This window comes from Camellia sinensis, chromosome 4, assembly GCF_055761805.1.
Source record: "Camellia sinensis isolate YWXY chromosome 4, ASM5576180v1, whole genome shotgun sequence".
Lineage (NCBI taxonomy): Eukaryota > Viridiplantae > Streptophyta > Magnoliopsida > Ericales > Theaceae > Camellia > Camellia sinensis.
In genome coordinates this window covers 200,974,257-200,997,520 of record NC_138964.1, presented here as the reverse complement: position 1 = coordinate 200,997,520, position 23,264 = coordinate 200,974,257, and the positions used below count along the sequence as shown (strand labels likewise).

General features: G+C 34.2%; 2 protein-coding genes across 5 annotated transcripts; both read left to right on the top strand.

The window, feature by feature from the left end:
* Positions 1 to 1,963: 1,963 nt before the first annotated feature.
* Positions 1,964 to 17,661, top strand: LOC114270587 (putative amino-acid acetyltransferase NAGS1, chloroplastic). 3 transcript variants are annotated; one of them, XM_082867321.1, is made up of 10 exons: positions 1,964 to 2,586; positions 7,818 to 7,905; positions 8,321 to 8,529; positions 8,717 to 8,868; positions 9,971 to 10,391; positions 14,691 to 14,788; positions 15,352 to 15,463; positions 15,589 to 15,748; positions 15,895 to 15,967; positions 17,308 to 17,661. In XM_082867321.1, exons 1-10 carry the CDS (start codon positions 2,251 to 2,253, stop codon positions 17,456 to 17,458), a joined length of 1,800 nt encoding a protein of 599 aa, XP_082723447.1. In that variant the 5' UTR covers positions 1,964 to 2,250; the 3' UTR covers positions 17,459 to 17,661. The 3 variants fall into 3 exon arrangements, with proteins under 3 accessions (XP_082723447.1, XP_082723448.1, XP_082723449.1); XM_082867322.1 differs by lacking the exon at positions 1,964 to 2,586 and adding an exon at positions 6,542 to 7,189; XM_082867323.1 differs by lacking the exon at positions 1,964 to 2,586 and adding an exon at positions 6,544 to 7,189 and having other exon boundaries at positions 17,197 to 17,661.
* Positions 17,662 to 18,603: 942 nt separating this feature from the next.
* Positions 18,604 to 22,839, top strand: QQT1 (P-loop containing nucleoside triphosphate hydrolases superfamily protein). 2 transcript variants are annotated; one of them, XM_082867325.1, is made up of 11 exons: positions 18,604 to 18,983; positions 19,656 to 19,700; positions 19,806 to 19,885; positions 20,179 to 20,253; positions 20,554 to 20,657; positions 20,755 to 20,911; positions 21,084 to 21,171; positions 21,258 to 21,330; positions 21,415 to 21,546; positions 22,369 to 22,454; positions 22,604 to 22,839. In XM_082867325.1, the coding sequence occupies exons 1-10, from the start codon at positions 18,892 to 18,894 to the stop codon at positions 22,423 to 22,425; spliced, it is 903 nt and encodes a 300-aa protein (XP_082723451.1). In that variant the 5' UTR covers positions 18,604 to 18,891; the 3' UTR covers positions 22,426 to 22,454; positions 22,604 to 22,839. The 2 variants fall into 2 exon arrangements, with proteins under 2 accessions (XP_082723451.1, XP_082723450.1); XM_082867324.1 differs by having other exon boundaries at positions 22,596 to 22,839.
* The last annotated feature ends 425 nt before the right edge of the window (positions 22,840 to 23,264 follow it).

Below are 23,264 nucleotides of genomic sequence, written 5' to 3'. Positions count from 1 at the left end.
AAAATGATGTTTTTGCCCCCAAATAAGATAAAAGCATATTAAAATGAGGTATTTTAATTTTTTCACCAAACTAATTTTTTCATTTAAAAAAAACATATTTTAATAACAAAATCAAACATAGTGACCTAGATTTTGAATTTATAGTGTGAAAAATATTCTCCCACAAATTTTTTAATTCATAATTTAAATGAAAATGTTATGCAAATTAACAAATTTTATAAAATTTTCTTATTTACAAAGGACTAATAGAGATTTATAATATAATTTAGAACTCACAATAATATAGTAAGAAAGTTAAGCTTTACAGTTTGACAAACGATGCCATTATCGATCAAATTGGGATAGATTTTTTTTTAATCTTTATTTCTTACTATACAAATCTAAAATTTTTAAATTTAATATGTGAATAAAAGGGACACAGTTCATGCAACCACAACGATAATTTAAAAATGGTAAATTACATTTTGCTCCTTTTATAATTGGTTATATTTTTTATTTTGGTATTTGAATTTTTTTCTCCATTTTGACAGTTTATGTTTTATTTTTTTTAATTTATTCATAAAATTAATTTCTGTTTAAAATTAGGTAAAAAAATATCACTTTAGCTGTCACATGACAAAATATATTTTATTATATTAGGGTTTGGATTTGTATGAGTTATATATAATAAAATATTTATATGTCACATGGCTATCAATGTATTATTTTCTGTTTAATTTTTTTAATATAAATCAACTTTTAGAGTAAATTGAGAAAATCTTAAAACATAAAAGGACAAAGTGAGAAGAAAAAAAAACTATAAAAACTAAAATAAGAAAATAACCAAATATAAAGGGAATAAAATATAATTTATCCCACTTTAAAATTATTATAATTGATCACATTTTAAATATATATATATATATATATGCGATTTTTTTATTTTTTTATTTTGGGCACAAGAAAAGAACATCATTTAGTAAAAAATTATATCATTATTACCCCAATACAAACACAACACTAATATATCTGTGAGCACAAAAAATTATATCATTATTACTCCCATCCAAACACAACACTAATCATTTTGTTTGATTTCAGTTTTCAAAATTCATTTTTTAGAAATTTTAGGTAGCATTTGGTAGAGTTTTTTAAATATGGTTTGAGAATAGGAGTTATATAGAGTTTGTGAGTTTTGAAATTATGATTTGAGTGTAAAAAATTTGTTTGGTGAATGAGTTTTGAAAAGAGTTTGAATTGAGTGGAAAATTTTTGATGTGACATATAATATTTGATACAAAAACTTATAACTCATAACCAAACACACAACTCAAAATTCTATTAAAGTTCATAAAAAAATTTTAAAAATTCAAAAAATATTTTTTGTTGAATATATAAAAATTAACGTGCGTCAATTGCAAAAAAAAATAAAATAAAATTTGCACTGTTCCGGCCAGACGACTGGTGGGACGTCCGTTAGTCCAAATTTTCCCACATTCGACAGAGTTTTTAAAAGTAAACGTGAAATTAATTTTTGAAAACTGTAAACAAACATTACGTGAGAACCAATGAAAGTGGAACTAAAGTTCCATAGCCTTACCAAACAGAGCCTTACTTTTTCATTTTTCGAATTTTTTTTATTTTCATTGATTTTTTTAATTTTTAGACACACCTAATATAAATGCACTTAAAAATTATAATATTTGTGAAACAAATCTTTAAAAAAATCACTAAATATCAAAAATATAAAATAAAAAAAAAATTCAATATATTTTTCGTATTTTTGTGTATTTATTAATTTTTAAAAATATTTTTTCATAAATATTTTACTATTTAGATATATCTAAGTAAAATAAATTCGAAAAAGTAAAAAAATTGTTTAAAATTTCAAAAATATTTAATAAAAACAAAACAAATACAAAAAAATAAAATAAAAATTTTTTAAAAATTAAATTCAAAAAACTAGAGCAAAGACACTGGATATATTCTTTGAAAACACAGAGTAATTCCTCCCTCTCTCTCTCTCTCTGTCTCTCTCTCTCTCTCTCTACATAATGAGAAAAGCTCGAACTATTCCAGAAAGCAGGTTAGATACAAAGCCACCTCTATATATCCCTTACCATGGAAGAGCCATCTGTTGATATAAGAGAACACATGTCACTCAATTGATATTCTTCACTTGGCTGTTGCTCTACTTACCCTCTTCCAAGCTATATATTTATTAAAATACTGTTTTTCTGAGTTGGGTACATATATGTATGTCCAATTGCCATGGCTGTTTCAAAATCAATACCTTTGAATGGCCTGGAAGATCATTGTGGAAGTTTGGGTTTATGGAATTGGGTTTGGGGGGAGAGAATCAGAAGAGTTGATTTTCCGGCGAAGGAAAATGGAAGAAGAGAGAGGAAAAGGGTGTTGCTGCGGTGGTGCAGTGGTGGTGGGAAGGTGTGGAATTCGATAGAGAAGGAGAAGGAAGAAGGAAATGGGAAGTTTGTGAAGATGATGAGAGAAGCTCAGCCTTATTTTGGGGTTCATAGAGGCTCTACGTTTGTTGTGGTTTTATCTTCTAATATTGTTGACAGTCCTTACTTGGACTCCATACTTGAGGTTATAATCTCTCTCTCGTAATCTCTATCTCACTTCCTTTCTCTCTCGACATTTTGTTAATTAAAGGATGGTTAGGAATGATTTAAATAAATTTATTTTTTAATTTTTTATTAAAAAAAATATGTAAAAAAAAAAATGTTACGATTTAAAAGAAAAGAAAAAAAAAAGAAAGATAAATAAGTACTAAAAACCAGCCTTAAGTAAAGTTCTTGGTGTATGAGATGTATTCACCCGCCGGCCACCGTCCGTCTGGCATTTTGCCTACGACTTGAGAGGCATTGCTTCATTTTCGCCATTTTTGCCTCAATAAAAAATTTGTACATTTTTATTGAACAAGCTTTTCAATTATTGGTTTTAAAAAATGGGAATGGCTTCTGTCCCGTTCTTAATCGGACTGGACAGTGCTGTTGGGTCCGTGGAGACTCACCACGGGTCCCTTTTGATAATTTGAACCGTCAATGTGTAGAACTCGTCGAGTACCATATATCTATAAAAAATCACGTTGATCGGATATCAATAGTTATATGATCAAAACAGATTTTTGTTAACCGTTAATTTATTCACCGTCCATTTTTTTTATACAAAACTGATTTGATCACATAGCTATCGATTCCGATTAACGTGATTTTTTACAGACGTATAGTACTCGATGAGTTCTACACATTGAACGGTTAGATTATCAAAACGGGACCCGTGGTAGACCCCCACAAATTCAACAACACAATCCAATCCGATTAAGAACTGGACAGAAGCCATTAGTTCATTTGATAAATTTATTTCTAGACAGAAAGTCAGCTTTAATTATTTTAAAAAGTTTTTGAAACATAAATAAGTTATTTATTGATTTATGCGTAATATTACATCTATTTAAATTTTCATTAACAATTTCATTAAAAATATGCATGTCATCATTCGATATTTAAGTATCATTACTTTTTTAATAATCAATCACATTTGGCCACTTATATATTTTAGTAAAATTATTAATATATGAAAGATTCTTCTTGATTTATTGACTTATTCTAATCACATCACCTCTCTATTTTTTTTATATCTTTTCATAATAAATTAAAAAAAATTAATTTATAAATCTTTCTCCAAAACAACCCTTAAAATGCCAAAAGAACAAAAAAAATGTCAAACAACTATTTTTTAGTAGATAAATTTCAATTTATCCTCTTGATGTTGCTTATGTGGGTGAATACTCCACTATCATTTGAAAATAACTACTTATTTCCTTTTAGAGTTTGTGGATTAAATTGTATAGTTAAATTTTTTTGTCAAAATTAGCATCAAGTTTAAAACACATGCCAGACATAGGCTATGATCCCGTGTGGTAGAACCGTGGGAAAGTGATTATAACTTATAACCTAACAGTTTATAGCTTATAACTGTGAACATAAACTGATTTTTGACTTATAAATTAAGCTTCCTCTCCACACCTCAAAGAATAAGTTGACTTTTGACTTACAAAAAGTTATAAGCTGTTTTATTAAGCTGAACCAAACACATCAAAATAACTTAAATTAAGTTAAAAGCTGAAATAAGTTGGAAATAAGCCCTACCAAACAGGTTTGGCATGAAGGTTTGGGTTGAGTTGGGGTTATTTCAGTCACAAAAAGATAAAATAAGTTTATTAACTCAATAAGACAAAATGTCACATTCAAACCATAATTATATCATTTTTTCTCTCACAAAGTCAAAAAAGTCAAAAAACCTATCACAAACGAAACTTTTTAACTCTATGTTAAAATAACCAAAAAAATTAAAAAACCAACCCACGTACTAAACCAAGGCATAATGGGTTATCTGCTCATTTTAAAATCTTAAGTGGTAAATTGTACCCAGAATAAAATATATGTAAATTTTGTTCTAAAAAAATTAACAAAAGTGTATGAAGTTATTTATGTACAAAAGTGTTGTAGGTCTCGTTTGGAAATTAGTCAAAAAGTTATTATAAGTTATCACATTATTTTTTTTATTTTTCTATACATCTTTTCATAAAAAATAAAAAAATATTAAAATAACATATTGTCAAACATGGCATAGTCTATTTTAAAGCATATTTCACTTCATAAACTATAACTGTGGTGATAATATGAGGGTTTTGGAAAAATGGTTAAAAATTATTTTTTTTTTAAAAAAAAAAACTGTAAAAAATGTGACAGATGATATAATTCAAAATGAGTTTAAAATTAAGAAGTGACTTTTAACTCACTTTCCAAAAGAGACTTAAGAAATAAATTAAAATTTGCCATAATGTTTTTGTAAGTTTATTTTCAGGTTTCGTTTGGCTTAACCTTATTTTGATTAAAAAATTAATAAATTTAGGTCCTTTGACATTTTTTTTACAAATTAAAAATCAACTTTAATAATATTAAAAAATAAACAAATTAATTTATTTAGACAAAATTGTCATTAACAAAGTTTTTTTTTTTTTTTTTTTTGGAACAAAATCATTAACAAAGTTCAAAATCTCAAATTAGCCATCATTTCCTCACTTATCTCTCCTCTCTCCAACGGTGTTGCCCCCACTTGCCACCTTCACCTGATCGTTATACTTTAAAATCTTACCCAATAATTTCTCCATCTTTCTCACCTGGGGAAACATATCATCGTCTTTCCCAACAATTTCGATAAAATTCTTAGGGTAGGACTTCTATTCCGTCTGGGATCGGATTAAATCGTATTGTTGGGCTTGTGAAAGTCCATTATGGGTCTCGTTTTGATAATCTGAACCGATCAATGTGTAGAACTTGTCGCGTACTATATTCCTGTAAAAAATCACGTTGATCGGATATCGATAGCTATATGATCAAATCAGTTTCGTATTAAAAAAATTAGACGGTGAACAAATTAACGGTTGACAAAAACCTGTTTTGATCACGTAGCTATCAATATTCAATAACGTGATTTTTTTCAAGCATATAGTACTTGACGAGTTCTACACATTCAACGGTTCAGATTATCAAAACGGGATCCGTAGTAGACCCCCACAGACTCAACAGCACAGTCCTAAACTAGACAGAAGCCCTACCCAATTCTTAAATCAAATCCAAGGAAACCACCAAACCAATCTTGTTTGAGATGCTTTAAAAAAATTAAAAAGTCACTATCCTATTCAAGTTATCATCTTATTTAAGTCACATCACTTCTCTATCACATCACGTCAAACCTAACTCATACCCAACTCATATTTCACAAAAATTAAAAAGTACACTTATTTAGATTATCTCAAACAAATCCTTATATCACCAATGATTGATTAAATAAATCTTAAAAATCTTCGAATATTGCCAATGATTGATTAATTAAATTTCGACAACAAAATCATCTTTTCCAATGGTTGATTAAATAAAACGTGTGAAAGATCGGCTACCCATTGTGATCATAGGAAAACTAGTATTATATTTTTTATTATTAAAATAATATCATGATAATATTTTTATAATTAATTATTATTTTGATAAGCATTTCGCTTTAAAATGATTACATAAATTTTGATTGATAAAAAATAATAGATTTTATATTTAAAAAGCATATTAACAAATTAAAAAGTGTAAATTTCATTATTTTTATGAATCAAAAAAGTAAATTTCATTAATTTTCACCACTCATCAAGTGTTAATGGTGTGTGAATAAAATCGAGTTCAAAGCATACACTCTTTAGGAATGGCTCTACTTTATACATTTTTATACTTTATATTTTGTAGGTTTTATCCCAAGTTTATAATGTCAGGTTAAATTATTTATCTTATAAGCTTAACAGTTAAGCTAAGTTAGGCAAAAAAATTAATTTCATCAAGATATCGCCAAACATATAAATAAATGATAATTTATTTTTAAATATAAATAATAACCATAAATTTTAAATTTAAACTATAAATTTTATAAAAAAAAATTATTTATTTATTTATTACAAAATTTATAAAATGAACGGTTTTATATGATGATCAAGGGACTCCAACCAAACTATATGAAAGAATATCCCGACACACTCTACGCTGACGCTGTGCTTGGTCATTGATTTCCCAACTCGGATTCGGCCATTGTCTCTTTTCAACACCACGAGAGTGGCTACCATTCAAGGCAACGGCGGTGTTCACCTCCACCTCCTCCGCCGTCTATTTCAAACAATTCCACGCCATGAACCGCCACCGCCACCGCCTCCGCCTCCGCCTCCGCCACCAGCAGATTCCAAACTCTCTTTAGCTCTCAAACTTAGGGCTTTCTTCTCCAATCCATAACTTCCATGGCCGCTTCGCCTTTAAGCCCTTTCCTTTCTCTCCGGAACCTCCACCGACCCCCCTCTCCACCTCCGAACACCGTTTCCTGGCCTCGAAATGGTTTCGGATCGATGAATTCCTTCTCTTCCGTGGTTAATTGGGGGAAGAAAATGTCTGTGACTGTGAGGTGTGATGATTTCAGCGAAACTGAAACTGATAATGCCAGTTTCGATGCCAGTAACTCTGTAAAAGACGAACAGTTCGTTAGGTTTTTTCGCGAGGCTTGGCCCTACTTTCGAGCTCACCGGGGAGGAACCTTTGTTGTCATTATTTCCGCTGAAATTATTGATAGCCCTTACTTGAATCCCATTTTGATGGCACGTTTCTAATCTTCTACTACTACTACTACTACCTCTGTTTTCCCATATCTCTATATTTGTATGCATAATATATGTATATGTAGAATGTATATGTGATGAATAGTTTATTTTGCTTGTAATTGTTGCTTGAGTTGAATTTGTCTTAATTAATTCAATTGTTTAAAAGTTACTATAAATTTATTTTTTTATTTTTATTTTTTTGTCTTCCTTTCTTGGAATTTTATCAATTTTTGTGATGGACATGGATTGTGTGTTCCTTTCAATTTCTCCAAGTTAAGAGACTCTAAACAAACTGTATTATGTGTTAGGCAAAGAGAATATATATTATGTAGAACAGGGATATTCTCGCTTTCTTTGCATGCTTGAACACATCAATAAGGGTTTAAATTAATATTCTGCTTTTGTTTCTTTCTTGGAATTTTATCAATTTTTATGTTTGGACGGTGTGTTCCTTAACTTCCTTTGAATCTCTCCAAGTTATATTTAATGCATGTAATTATGTATACACATAATTTGAGGATGTAAAGAATTTGTTTTCTTTTATACTTCTCTCAATTGGAAGAAGTATATTTACACACACAATGAAGGCTTACAGATATTAGTGTGAATAAATCTCTGTACACAGGATATCTCTCTCCTTCATGGTTTGGGGATCAAATTTGTTCTTGTTTCGGGGACTCATGTACAAATTGACAAGCTTTTGGCTAAGAGAGGTGAGTGAAACCTGGTTGTTTTGCCTTGGGTTTTTTTCTTCCTGTCTTCCTATTCTAGTCTAATATGTGTTTGTGTATATATATCTATATATTCTTATTCCTGAAAGCTAAGACTTTGAATCCCATTTAATATAAATAATGAAAAAATACTGAGGGTAAAGAAAACAGGAGTATTGTGCATAGGGTAAATATAGAAATTTCTAATGCCTTTCACCTCATCATGTGGAATCTTCTCCTGGATAAACTTTATAATATTATTAAACTCTTCCTGCATATGAGGTAACCATCTCACATATTGTAACTGCAACCAGAATAGTATAAAAGATCAGGTGTGTGCACACTTCTAGTTTTAAAGGTCACAACTTACCTGCAAACTCTGTGGGGTAGCGTGAAACTAGGTGTGTTCTTCTTGCAGGAAGTGAGCCCAAGTATGTAGGTCAATACAGAATTACTGATCTGGATTCCCTCCAGGCAGCAATGGACGCGGCGGGTAGAATTCGTATTATGATAGAGGCAAAGCTGTCTCCTGGACCCTCTTTATGCAATATCCGACGACATGGTGACAATAGTCGTTGGCATGATGTTGGTGTCACTGTCGCTAGCGGTAACTTCCTTGCAGCTAAAGTAAGAATACTACTTATGCATGATCATTTTTTGTTATTTTCTATTAACTTTTGGATTTCTTTTCCTTGTTTGGATATGATTTGTAGTGTTGGTAATTCATTAGCTTAATTAGTGGAGTGCTTGTTCTGTAATGTAATATTTCATTAATGGAAGAGAGTTTGACTTGTATCTCTACCTTTTTTGGCAGAAAAGAGGAGTTGTGGAAGGAATTGATTATGGAGCAACAGGTGAAGTAAAGAAAATAGATGTTGCTCGCATTCGTGAGAGGCTTGATAAGGATTATATAGTGATCTTAAGCAATCTTGGCTATTCCAGCTCTGGGGAAGTTTTAAATTGCAAGTATGCTACATAGCTTTTGATAGGTACCTTTTGTTACAGCTTGGCCTGATGTTGATTGCTTACCTGTAACCTTACCCAGATCTAACATGCGAGATTTTGATAGTATTATATCTACCTCTCTAGGTATAGGTACTCTAGCATTCTTTCTGTTCTATTTGAGAGATTTTTCATGTCCAAAAATAGTTATCTCTTCATCCGGGTACCTATCGGTCACTCTTGTTGTTGAGCTTTTTCACAGAATAGCCTAGTACTTGAAGCAGGTACTTCACATGAAAGTTTCTTGCATGGGCTTCCTATTTTGTTCTTAGTACTGTTGTAGGACAGCTCTAGGAAACTTGGGCTAAGGCTCTCTATAATTAAAATTGTGCTGGTTTTGGTAATAGAGAACTTTTAAGGTTAAGGTACTTTTAAGGAGTCTAAAGTTTCTAAGTTTTTTGTAGACAAAAAGGTTGTGAGATTTGGATAGCTTTTCAAAAGGGTAGGTTGCTGGATTTTCAAAATTTTGGTTACTAGAAGTTCTTGATAGCAACTATTTATGGTACTTCATGTTAAATTAAAGTCCCAAAGCTTGGAGAAGGGGTTAGGATTGGCTGGGAATCACTATTTTAGGGTTTGGGGCTGAAAGAACAGCTTTTAAGGAGCTGTGAACAGTACCCCTCTATGACTAGTAAGATTACATAATTATTTATAAGCTGTTGGAATCTCCTAATTCTACTAAGATTATGATTAGCAATTGGGAAATAAATTTGGATTAGTTAGAACATTCTAGACTTAATAAAGACTCCATATAAGACCTACTAATTTAACCCATAACACAACCATGAGGTGACCCTTGCAACCAAAGTTCAAAAAATTAAAAAATTGTGTTGGCTGGTTTACTATTACAATCATTTTGGACACTATAAAAACTTGAACATTACACATTCTTCAAAAAAGTAACATAGGATGGGACTTCTCCCCATGCGACTGCTTGGCTTAAGGTCTCTTTTACATTTTTTGTGTAATTACCTGATATAGTTATATATTTTATCACAAAAATTGTTTGAGAAATATGTGAGCACTTGACACCTATGTCTAATGCTTTTTACTTTATAAATCTCAGCACATATGAAGTTGCTACAGCTTGTGCCTTAGCACTTGGCGCAGAGAAGCTTATTTGCATTATAGATGGGCCAATCCTGGATGAGTGTGGACGCCTTATTCGTTTTTTAACTCTTCAAGATGCAGACATGTTAATTCGTGAACGAGCTAAGCAAAGTGAAATAGCAGCTAATTATGTAAAAGCTGTTAGTGAAAAAGATCTCACATGCCTTGTCCACAGTAAGTCCAATGGAAGTGTTCCCTGTCTGCTGAATGGGAAGGCCGTTAGTGATAAGTATGCTGCAACATTTCAGAACGGTGTTGGATTTGACAATGGCAATGGACTATCTGGTGAACAGGGTTTTGCTATTGGAGGTCAAGAGAGGCTGAGTCGGTTAAATGGCTACCTTTCTGAATTAGCTGCTGCAGCTTTTGTTTGCAGAGTAAGTCTGTAACTTCATAAAAATAAAAAATATAAAGAAGAAGAAGAAGAAGAAAGAAAGAAAGAAAAAGCCTAGTTTCTCAAATCACGAACTTTTGCTAATTCAACTAAAGAAATATGCACTTTTAATGATATTATCAGCGTACAAAACTGCTATCTGATCTCTTCTTGAGAGTTATGTGGGAGTAATTTAATAATCCTTTTTTTTTTTCACTTTCAAACTGCTTTATGTTTGATATTTATAAAATGAAGTTGTATTAAAAAATAAAAATAAATAAATAAAACATTATTGTTTATCAAATGTTTATATATGGATTTTACATACCATTTTTATAATTTTATTTCTAGCAATTTGCAAGACTAAATTAGCAGTGTGTTGATAGAATATTAGATACATCGGTTAGCTATTGGGTGATAACTCTTAATTTCCAGTCAGAGCAGAAGTCTTTTGCTATGCTTTCAAAATTTTACTTAGTGGCATGGCATGATATGTCTTGCTATGAGCTTTCTGGGGTCGAGGTTGGTGCCTCGCCTTGGCCGCCCGCCGGCCCTCTCATCTTCCAACTAATACAACTCCTCCTCTCTCTTTTTCTCTCGGTGTGCAGGGGAGGGAGAACAACCCCACAACACACAAGCACCCTTTACCCATATTCCGTGGGTCAGACCCGCGTTTCCATCACACTACACTTGATCAGCTTCAACAGGTGGCTATTACCACACTGTCATCTTCGGTCTGCCATGTGACCCAAACCTCAAGACCACCATGGAAACCGGTCATCAACTCCGGCTAGACACCCAGAACGCGTCCCATGCACCTAGTCAACTCGAGCCAATCTGCAACGGCGTATAGAGTTGGACTGCCTCTGATGCAGACTACAGTAATGGTGACAGAGGTGGAGAGAGGAAGGTGGTGGACTGGCAGAGAGCTTCGACGGTGGAGGTAGTGAGGTCTTCTTCGATCGCGGCAATAGAACTTCAAGAGGAAAACATCAGGAGACTTGGGGGGCTGCAATTCACCCACTTCTTATCTCTTCCTCGGCTCTCTCGCTCTCCTCTCACTCTCGGTGGTAACAGACATCTGCTCGTTCAAACGCCGCTTCAAACAACTACACTCTTCTTCATCACCACCGCCCATCTCTCCCATCAAAATGTCAACGCAAATCATCGAACACATCGTCCTATTCAAGGTCAAACCCGACACTGACCCATCAAAGATCAACTCCATGATCACCGGACTCAACTCTCTCATCTCCCTCCATCAAGTCCTCCACCTGACCGCCGGTCCACTCCTCCGCACCCGATCCTCTCCCTTCCCCTTCACTCACTTGCTTCACAGCCGATACAACTCCAAGGACGACCTCACCGCCTATTCCGTTTCAACCATTTTGGTGGTGCTGATGCTTCTCCTGGTCACTGAGATGGGTTCGGGTCCCAATGGGATGGTTGCAGAGGCGAGGACATGCGAGTCACACACACTGCTCCACTTCAAGCACTTTCTTTTATTTTAATATATATTTATATATATATATATATTTTTTATAATATTTTACTCAAAGCACCCACGTTACTCCACTGCCATATCTCTTTTTAAAGAATAAAAACACCCACACCCACACCATTGACACATGCATGCCAGACCGCCACCCACAGCTTTCAATCAATCACGTTTAAAAAAAAAAAAAAAAAAAAAAAATGGCCCACCCCACCCAAGTGGTCTCACTTTTTTATTTTTTATTATTAGTATTCTTCTATCCAATAGTCCATACACTTATGTTTTCCGCTGGCACTGTCCACTTTTGAACCTATTCCCACTTCTTTCTTTCTTTTTTAATCAATTTTTACCTTTCACCACAAAAAAAAAAAAAAAAAAAAAAAAAAAAAAACAAACAAACAAACAAACAAACAAACAAACAAAACACAAAAAAAAAAAAAAAAAAAAAACACAACAAACTTGTCATTTTTTTTTCATGCCGGGCTCAACCCCGATCCCAATTTTACATCACAACCGCACAAAAAAAAAAAAAAAAAAAACAAAACAAAACCCAAACAACCACATCCACAGGCGGGATTTTTCTTCTCTACTCTGCGGCCGGTCTCTTCTTTTTGCCTCCGTCTTAGGCGGCCCTTGACGGTGTTGCCTCCGTGTCACCCACTCCACTGGGCATGATCACTACTCCCTGCTCCTCCACTGCAGCATATGGAGGACCTCCAAATCGGAACATCACGGTGGCCTTCCGCTTCAGCTCCTTGTTTTCTGCCCTTAGCACGCTTATCTCTACTCGCGCATCCTTATACATGCGTTGGAGCAGAGCCAGTTGGGCGTTTAATTGCTGCACCTCATTTGTCCTACTCTGCAGCCGGTGCGACAAGTTTGTGACCGCCGTCATGGACTCCACACATGCCTTCAAAGTATACTGATTCGCCTCCACATCCGTTTGCACTGCCATTTTTTGCTCCACCGACTGCATCGGAAAGTTCAACGGAGCAAACCCAGTGGTGTTTGGTTGAGGTTCACGGGACACCGCACCCGTTATCTCTCTTGTTGACTCGTTGAGATCGGGAAAAAGAGTCAGCAGACCACGGGACGACGAAGCCATCTCTCGCAACAGAGTGTTACAGACTCTCTCTCTCAGCACAACAGTGTTACCGCCTCTCTCTCTCAGCACAACGAAGAGTTTTACAGAGGATTTCGCAGGTTTTTTGCTTCTGCCTCGGCCTCAGGCTCTGTCTTGGTTAAATAGCCGAGGCAGCCACGCGCATCGCGCGCCTCTTGATGCCAGACAAACGGGCACGCCAGCCAAGGCCCTCACGTGCCTCGCCATCATATCTGGCACGCCTTTTGATGCATCGGGCACGCCTTTTGATGGCACGCCTTTTGACAGATTGGGCACACCTTTTGAGGGCACGACTTTTGAGGGCTCGATATCTACATCCATGTATATTTTTTGGGCAGCCTATATACACACTCATACAGTGTCTTCTACACCGGTCAGCTTTATCAATCCCTTTGTTTCAACCTCAAATAGGTTTCTATCTTCACACCTATTTGAGTTTGAGGGGGGGTTATACACAGTATCATGTATAAGTCACTCATGGCGCACTCCCTAAGTCGCCCCCTTGGTATTCCACCACAATTCTGCTACAACGGTCCGACATGACCCCATAAACTGTCTTCTAAATCGGTCCGACATGACCCCGTAAACTGTCCTGCTACAACGGTCCGACATGACCCCGTAAACTGTCTTCTACAACGGTCCGACATGACCCCGTAAAATGTCTTCTACATCGGTCCGACATGACCCCATAAACTGTCTTCTACATCGGTCCGACATGACCCCGTAAACTGTCCTGCTACAACGGTCCGACATGACCCCGTAAACTGTCTTCTACAACGGTCCGACATGACCCCGTAAACTGTCTTCTACATCGGTCCGACATGACCCCATAAACTGTCTTCTACATCGGTCTGACACGACCACACAGTGTCTGCTACAACGGTCCGACATGACCCCGTAAACTGTCTGCTACAATGGTCCGACACGACCATACCGTGTCTTCTACAACGGTCTGACACGACCATACCGTGTCTCCTATCCTGTTTTATTTTATTTATCAGTTTATTTTTCTGTTTTGTTACTCTCTCCAAACTCAAGTTGGCTAGTACCTATCCTCCTTGAGTTTGAGGGGGGCTGTTAATGTATATGTAAATTTACCATCACCTACCACACACTTACCATCACCTACCACACACTCACCTACTACACTCACCTACCACCACCTACTCCCTACACCTACATCTATATAAGGAATCAATACAACAATCTTGTATATACACATCAATACATATCAATCAATACAATTTATTTTTCTCCTTCTCTCTCTATCAATTTATCTTACAGTTATCATATTGTGTTATATATGGAGTGGTGAAAGGATGAGATTCAGAAGGCAGTTGTAGACTTTCTCAAGCGGTCTCTTGTGTTAACCTGTATATAGTAAATGATTATTGTTGTAGAAATGATGGCTCGTAAGTGCTGGAATATTTTTCATGAGGGGTAATTTGGTATTAACATGCATGGTTTCCTTTTTCTCTTAGTCAGTTCATTTCCATTTTTTCAAGTCATGACTACAGATTGCAGTCATTCATCTTAAGTGCTCTATTTTTTCAGAAAATTCTTGTTAAATTGTCAAGTCATAGTAAATTTCTTCTAGTGAAGTTAATTTGAATGCCTATGGTGCCTAAGGATTATGTTTCACTACCATAATTTTCAGTTTCCTTTTCCTTTCTTTTTTTCTTCAGGGAGGCGTTCAGCGAGTTCATTTGTTAGATGGCACTATCGGTGGAGTTTTACTAATGGAACTATTTCAAAGAGATGGAGTTGGGACTATGGTGGCTAGGTATGCACTCTTTAACAGGAAACAATTTTCACAAAATCAATTTTCAAGTTATATAACTTGTAACACATGCTCAGTTCCCATTTGGTGATAAAATTGGAGATGCTAATAATTTTGAATAGGGCATTCCATTTGAACTTGCTGAGCTAACTAATGTTTTTTCATTCTCTTATTGTTTGTTACTTGTATATATTCATTTCTATTCTCTCTTTCTTTTCCATTCCTTTTTTCACTAACCAAGGGAACATTTGTCATCATTATTTTTTAAAATTTATAAATATCTTATAGGGTAAGTAGGTTGTAGTTAGATGCCAGTATGGGAAAACCTTCTAATCTCTTTAACAAAATTGGTCCTTTCTTCACCAAATCACACTAGGCGATTTGTTTGTCGCATCATATTTTAATTTTTATATCCAGTTCTAAGTGAGTCAGAATTAAGGTCTACAGGCTGTTATTTTGAATAACGAATATATTTTTAAGGAAGAAAAGAGTAATACCCCTTAGCTATGTTGCCAGCATCAACTTTTTCACGGACTTGTGCTTTAATTGTCCATTTCACTTCTCAGTGATCTGTATGAAGGAACAAGGATGGCTAGGGTGACAGACGTTCGAAGGATAAAACAAATTATACAGCCTCTAGAAGAATCTGGCGCATTGGTCAGAAGGACCGAAGAAGAGGTTTGTTTTCATGCTCTTCTTATGTTTGATGAATTAAATTTTGTTAAATCACAAGGGATCCTAGTGGTTGGAATTATGTTTTTGGAACTGGAACTCAGAACCTATTGTCTTTTTTCTTGTTTTAGCTACTTAAAGCACTGGATTCATTCATTGTTGTGGAGAGAGAGGGTCATATCATTGCGTGTGCTGCTCTTTTTCCTTTCTTTAAAGAAAAGTGTGGAGAAGTTGCTGCTATTGCTGTTTCTCCTGAATGCCGTGGGCAAGGACAAGGAGACAAATTACTTGGTATGATTTGAATATTCTTACATTTACAGTATTTAAGCTGCATTTTATTCATCTATGTCTAATGTTTCTAAAAGTCTGTGAATTTCTTGGACCGTATCACCTTTGTCAACTTTTCTGAATAATCTATTCGCAAGTGAATTTTCCAGATTACATAGAGAAGAAGGCATCTTCCCTTGGATTTGAAATGCTTTTCCTGCTTACAACACGCACTGCAGATTGGTATGCTTTTTGTCTCCCTCCATGTATTAATATGCATGTGCAGTTGTCTGTGTTTTTAAAGTAATATAATGTCTTAGGTTATGATCTTAAGAATTTGTACTTTCTTCTATTGCAGATTCATCGTTGTCAAATTAATATTGTTATCACCAGCACCTTAAAGCAAAGGATTATGACCAAATTGTCAAACCATTTTCTTGCATATTTGTAGTTTGTGTGTTTGGCTGTAGGTATTCCAAGCCGGGTTAAGCAACAAACTAGGATGGTTCTGCCTTGGGCAGCTAAAAATAACCTCGTGTCTGGAACCAAATCCCTTTGGAAATTGGATTTGAATAAAGGGAAAGGAAAGGATCTCTTAGAAATCCTTTATTTTAGTATTTGGAGCTAATCAGAATTTAGAGGAAATAATTTCCCTTAATTTGGCTGGTTTTGATGAAGAATTGGAAAGAAAAATAGCATTTGTAGCCCATTATGTCCCTAATGCATTCAGAGAGTGGGAAACTTATAAAAGGGGAGAGTAATAGAGGAAATTAATTAGTGTATTGTATTTTGTTTTAAGTAATTTCAATTCCGTGGAAATCTAATTATTTTTCAAGGAATTTCAAATGCGTTTAATTCCTTTCCAAATTACTGATCCCATCTTAAATTCCCTTCATTCCAAGCATTAAAAATCCCATTTGAAATATTATTTCCATGAAATCCCCTCACTCCAAGCACACAAGCTACACCATTTTGGACTTACTTTACACAAATGCTACTGTCCTAAAGCCCTATTGTTACGCACTTTGGTGAACTGATAGAGCAATGAAACTACCTCAGCACAGCCCTTTTGCACTTCTTGTCCACAACTTTGGTGAATGTGTAAATCACAAATATTGTAGATGACCTTTTTGAGCTTGTTCACAGCTTTGGTGAATGTGCGGTCACCAAAGTTGTGGACAAGGCAATGTATGTAGCACTGTTGTTGGTAGAGGGTAGTCTTATTATTTGTTTTAAAGTCAATCACCAACTATACTTCTGGAAAATCCGGTATTTGTTCTTTGCTTTCTTGTTGCCCGCTATGAATGAATTAGTACTATAACTTTTCGCCGTTTATTATTGTTTGTATAATTTCAAAGAATCTCTCTTATTATTATTATTATTATTATTATAACTTCATCTTTGCAATGGTGCAATTTATGTATTTCAGTACTTTATATTTACTGATGGATTTGTACATTTAAATGCAACAGAATAGATAATTGAATGTGCTATTTCTATGTGGAATCCAACATTATCTGCAGTGATGAACTATGTTTTGGTGACTTGCTCTGGTTTAATCATCAACACTATCTGTTTGATAGGTTTGTGAGACGTGGTTTTTCGGAATGTTCTATCAAGTCAATACCAGAGGAGAGGAGGAGAAAGATTAATTTGTCCCGTGGCTCCAAGTATTATATGAAGAAGGTTCAACCCGACATGAGTGGAATTAGTATTGATCGATTGTTCACTTGAGGATACAACAATTGATGGTTTCTAACATCCACATAATATAGCTTCGGAGGAAGTTTTGGAGCATTTCGTTTAAATTTATTTCTTAGTTTGTAACATGATTATAACCTTGACTTTATTAAAAGTTGGATTAATAATTTTGTGAGGGAAACAAAAAGCAATATGCATATTAAAATAATAAGATTATTACTTTTTGTTCCTGATCTTATAATGGTTGATATATATTGCTAACTAATCATCAACTAACTGTGTCATTAATTTTGAATTACAGACTACAGGTCTCTGAATTTTGATTTCCATAGAATTAACTGAGATAGATTGTTTAGTTGAAAATGAGGATAACAAATCACTATTTTTATTTATTTATTGTTGGGTAAAATTTATTTTACTCTCTTGTGATTTAAGGCCAGAGTATTACAGACACTCTATAGTTTAAATATAATGAGAAAGTCATTAACCAAGTGTGCAATTATTAATACGGTTAACTATAGATCTAAAATAATTGTAATAGCCTCAAACTCTATACATTTTTTATTGTTCTCTTTGTCATATACATAATTTATAATATTTAACATTAATTCATTTAAATTACAATAAATTATAAATTCTTAATTATTTATTGTAATTCTTAAATTTTTATTTTAGTTTTAATTTAATTATATTTTAGATCACAATTAATCTCAAATATTTAACTATTTATTTTAATTCCTAAACTTTTTAATCTAATTTTAGTTTATTTTAGATCACAATTTATTCTAAATTTTTAATTATTTTTTTTGTAATTCCTAACATGCTAATTTAATTTTAATTATATTATATTAAAATCAATTCTTAATTACATTATATTTCAGATCAATTATTAATTATATAATCATTGTTCGGTTAATTGTGTGTGATAAGGATGAAGCCTCCCTTCTTTAACTTAGATCGGCTATGAAGATTTCGCGCCGTAAAAAATCAATATATTATGTGAATAAAAAATAATTATATTATACTTAATTTTATATTTTTATTTTTATTTTTTTAAAAAAAATCTTTCTAAATTTTCTAACCAAACACGGGGTTAGGATTCTAAGGAGAGAGACAAGGGCAATCCCGTCATTGTACCCTGAATTGCATAAACGACTTCGTATACAGTATTCACTGATACCCACGACGACGTTTTGTTGTCCTAAGGTAATGTAAATCATTTTTTTTTTGTTTACCAGTAGGTTCTTCTTCTATATGGTTCGACCGAGCTTCTTCTCTTCAAAATTTTATTGGAGTCAAATTGCAAGCCTTTTCCCATTCAATTCTCGATTGTTTTTGGGTAGAAACTGAATCTGAATCTGAATTGAGAGAGAGAGAGAGAGAGAGAGAGAGAGAGAGAGGTATTTGAGTAAAAGTAGTAGCAGTAGTAGTGGTAGTAGTAGTAATAGTTGGGAGAGCGAACAAGAATGGTGTTCGGTCAAGTGGTAATTGGTCCGCCGGGCTCTGGTAAGACCACTTACTGCAACGGCATGTCTCAATTCCTCCAACTTCTCGGAAGGTTTGTGTCTCTATTTCTAGATTTTACTTTCTCTCTTTACACATATATGCATGTACACATGGATTGATAGTTGTAGAGCAGAAGCTAGGGTTTTGGTTCTCTGGTATCATCATTGGCAACATGCGACAGATTAAATTCATTATCTTACCTTCCTAGGACCTATGATTCTTGATATTTGACAGTTCGTTTCGATTGAGAAGGGTTTGGTAAGACAAGAAAAGTAAAAGGAAGAAAAATAACTCTCATTGCTTGTTTGGATGATTGTGGACTTACAAATAGTGAGAAAGGGAGACCAATGGTGGGAAAAATAAACCTCTTTTAAAACTCATATTTTTATTCACTAAAAAATTGATGAGTTTCGCTAAAAAAATGGGAGTTGGTATATATGAAGTTTTATAATTTCTAAATTGTTCATCTAAATAGAAAGCCAAAAAATAAAAAATAAAAAAATCTTCTTTTAATTCTTGTTCATCCAAAAGATAAATTTTCAGTTTTCACCTAGGTGAGCTTTTTTTTTTTTTTTGGGGGGGGGGGGGGGGGGTTGGGGGGGTCGCCTAATTTTTACAGATTGGATCACTAGCTAATGACATACATGCACAGTTCTACTCTTTTAACTTATGATATATTACTGTGTGGTAATTACAATTCTAAATTCTAATAATTGTTTTGCAGGAAAGTAGCTGTAATCAACTTGGATCCTGCAAATGATTCATTGCCGTATCCTCCCCATCTATAGATTTATAGTTTTTATTTGTTTATTTATTTTTTTGACTTTGCATGCAAGTCTGTTTTGGAATGCTTTCCTTGACCTATAAATTATAGGTATGAATGCACCATTAACATTGAGGATCTTATTAAACTCAGTGATGTTATGAATGAGCATTCCCTTGGTCCTAATGGAGGTCAGTACTTCTGCTTAAGCATTTTTACGATGAAACTGAATAGCATCCTGATTTAAGTACAAAAAGGCGTATTATAGGTAAACCTAAGCAGGGTGATAAAGCATACGTTGCATACATAGTTGTACTGCCAAGAGAATACCACAATCACTATCATACAGTTTAATGATCATATGTGTTGCCTTTTATTCTCCGAGAAATCTCTAATGTTTGAAAATACTAGTGACTTAAATTCGAACAAAGAATTTCCAGCTAGATGTCCTTACAGCTAATTTTTCTCTACCATGTTCAACTAGGTCTTGTGTATTGTATGGATTACTTAGAGAAAAACGTTGACTGGTTGGAGTCCAAATTAAAGCCTCTTCTCAAAGGTTAGTATTCAAGGCCTACATTGGCATTGACTTGTAACTTTTTGTTTTTTGGAAGTGATTATCAACCATCGTGGACTTCTGGTTCTTGTCATGCTTTCATATTTATCAGCTCCAGAATAAATATTGAATCGTTTTATTATCATTTGCATCTTTCTGTAGGGTGCTGCTCATTATGGTGATGAGCTGTACTTTGTATCAAATAAGATTTCTGTTGTTTCAATCTGATGAATCTGTAAGTTTTGTGATCATCAAGATTAATTGTTTAGTAGATACTAAATGTGGCAGTATTGTTCCATGCAGATCATTATCTTCTCTTTGACTTCCCTGGCCAAGTAGAATTATTTTTCCTCCATTCAAATGCCAAGAAGGTCATCGACACACTCATAAAGAATTTGGATCTCAGGGTATGTGATGCTTCTTCATTTTAACATTCCCAGTTACTCTAACCTAATACCTTGGCCCCATTTTTATTGGAATTCAAATGGGCTTCATTTTATGCAGCTGACGGCTGTGCATTTAGTAGATGCACACCTTTGCAGTGATCCAGGAAAGTATGTGAGTGCATTGATTCTCTCTCTATCAACAATGTTACATCTGGAACTTCCCCACATCAATGTTTTGTCTAAAATTGATCTCATTGAGAGCTATGGAAAACTAGGTACAAATGAGCTTCTATTAAATCATATCTGAAATAGATACAACTCAATTCATTATCCTTTTCTGTTTGATATGCAACGGTTGAACTGAGGTTTTCCTCCCCAACTTGATCTCTCAAATAAAACATTTCTCTGTTGATATTTCACTTATCAAATGAGCCTTATGTTTTGCAGCTTTTAATCTCGAATTCTACACGGATGTTGAAGATTTATCTTACTTACAATATCACCTTGATCAAGACCCTCGCTCTGCTAAATACAGGTGGAATCTTTTGTGCAATATTTTATCATGATTGAGGGCAGAAATCACACTTGAATGAAGAGCTGTATTTACTTCTGTGTTTCCAGGAAACTGACGAAGGAGCTGTGTGAAGTAATAGAAAACTATGGTCTTGTCAACTTTACTACATTGGATATTCAGGCAAGCGGGTACCCTTTTTGTTCTTTATAGGTTTACGTGTTTGTGTTATTAGCATACATTACTAGCTATCTGGCTCCTTTTCAGGACAAAGAGAGTGTGGGGAATCTTGTAAAGCTCATAGACAAGACAAATGGATATATATTTGCTGGCATAGAAGGGAGTGTAGTTGAGTTCAGCAAAATTGCTGCCGCTCCAATTGATTGGGATTATTATAGATATCCTTCTTTGCATTTAAATTTCTTTGCTATGCCTGGTTATCTGTTTAATCCAGTTGACATTAAAATATCTTTCACACATTGTAGATTTCTATGACCAACATATTGATTCCTTTTGGATAACCAGGTATCTGGTGAGCATCATAGTTGATATATTTTTGGGATCCATTAAAGTGGTGTAAATGCATGGAGGTGGCACTAAGCACTGACTGGATCTTAATTGGATGATGCTAAGAAACTACATTCCAAAAGATCTTAAATGATTATATCTAGCTGAATTATTATAGTAAGTTTAGTTATTTGAAGTGCCCCTGCGATTGGAACCTGCTTCAGAGGGGAAAGCACAACACATATAATTCCAATAATTTTCTATAATATCCCATCCTTCACATTTATTAATTCTACTGCCACACATTTTAGAGGTTGGTATGTCAAGTTTACATCCGTTCCTGCAGTTACGATATGGCATCACTGCACATTTTCTTTTATACAAATGAGTATTAATTGTGGGTTTGGTAATGAGTAAATTTATGGTAGTCTAATTATTTTTTCACTTGCATAGGTAAATATCTAGACCATGTCAATGTTAGACTATGGATTTCTCCTAGTGCCTTATGTTTACACATTTGTTGTAACTTATAAATGCCTACTCTGCTTGTGATGTTCTGATTGTATATCTTGATATGCTTTCTCTTACCAATCAAAGGACTTTAATTCCGATTGATAATTTAGTTAATTAAGGTTATTTTCAAGACAGTAATGCTTCTAATTTTGTTTAGAATTGCAATATAGAGTAGTTTTGCTTTAACAAAGCAGTTCCACAACAGCAGCAATACAAGAGAAGTACATGAAGGATGATGAAATTGATTTTGACAACTGATATTGGGAAGGCAGTGTTTACATCGGAGGGTGAGATTTCACCAAATTTTATTGCACCATAAAAATTGAAGTGTCTTCTCTTATTTCTTTTCTGCTTTCTTTCACATATGGCAGTAATTTTCTACCGAAAGTGGTCTCTCGATATTTATAGTTTGCTCATGTTGGTTTTAGAATGTCAGGTTGGTGACTCGTGGTCATCATCAGGTGTACATGAAGGTGAAGATCTGAACTTTGATCTGTAGGCTTCTGGAGATGGACTGCTAAAAGTGGGAACTTTGTCTTGATGATTATCTTTTAGAATGCCTATCAGTTTAAACTAGTCAATTAATTGTCTTTTGTAATACAACAGGAATGTAACATACTAGAATTGCGGCCATTTTTTTTCTAAAATCATTCCGATTCCCATTGTGTTTTAGCGTTGGCTTTGCATATTTACTCTGCAGTTGGATGTATTTCAGGTTTCAATATAGGGCAAGATTAGCTGTGTAGCTGTGTTATGCAGCCCAATAGCAAAATGATGACATCGAGTTAATATTTAAGCATGGTTTAGCTGTTTGAAGTTGTAAGCTCCCATCGAGAGGAGACGACAGAATTGTCAAATTTCATTTGTGGCTACAATGAAAGATCGTTTACTACTAATATGAAGTAACTTGGTTCAAGTCGAGGGCAAGAAGAGGACTATACCAAGATATGGAGAATTAGGGTTTGCATATACTTATGTTTGAACAAAGTAATGTAATCCACCTTAGGCGCCCAATTTTGTTTTATTTTATTTTTTTCATAGTAAAAGTAACTTAATTAATTGTGAGTCTACCACCACAACACGACTAGACAAGCATC

Coding starts and splice junctions, on each gene's coding strand:
- LOC114270587 (XM_082867322.1), top strand. CDS start 6,839: ATGGCCGCTTCGCCTTTAAGCCCTTTCCTTTCTCTCCGGAACCTCCAC. Junction 10,392..14,690: donor CTGCAGCTTTTGTTTGCAGA/GTAAGTCTGTAA, acceptor TTTTTTCTTCAG/GGAGGCGTTCAGCGAGTTCA. Junction 14,789..15,351: donor GTTGGGACTATGGTGGCTAG/GTATGCACTCTT, acceptor TTCACTTCTCAG/TGATCTGTATGAAGGAACAA.
- QQT1 (XM_082867325.1), top strand. CDS start 18,892: ATGGTGTTCGGTCAAGTGGTAATTGGTCCGCCGGGCTCTGGTAAGACC. Junction 20,912..21,083: donor TGAGAGCTATGGAAAACTAG/GTACAAATGAGC, acceptor TATGTTTTGCAG/CTTTTAATCTCGAATTCTAC. Junction 21,331..21,414: donor TTACTACATTGGATATTCAG/GCAAGCGGGTAC, acceptor GCTCCTTTTCAG/GACAAAGAGAGTGTGGGGAA.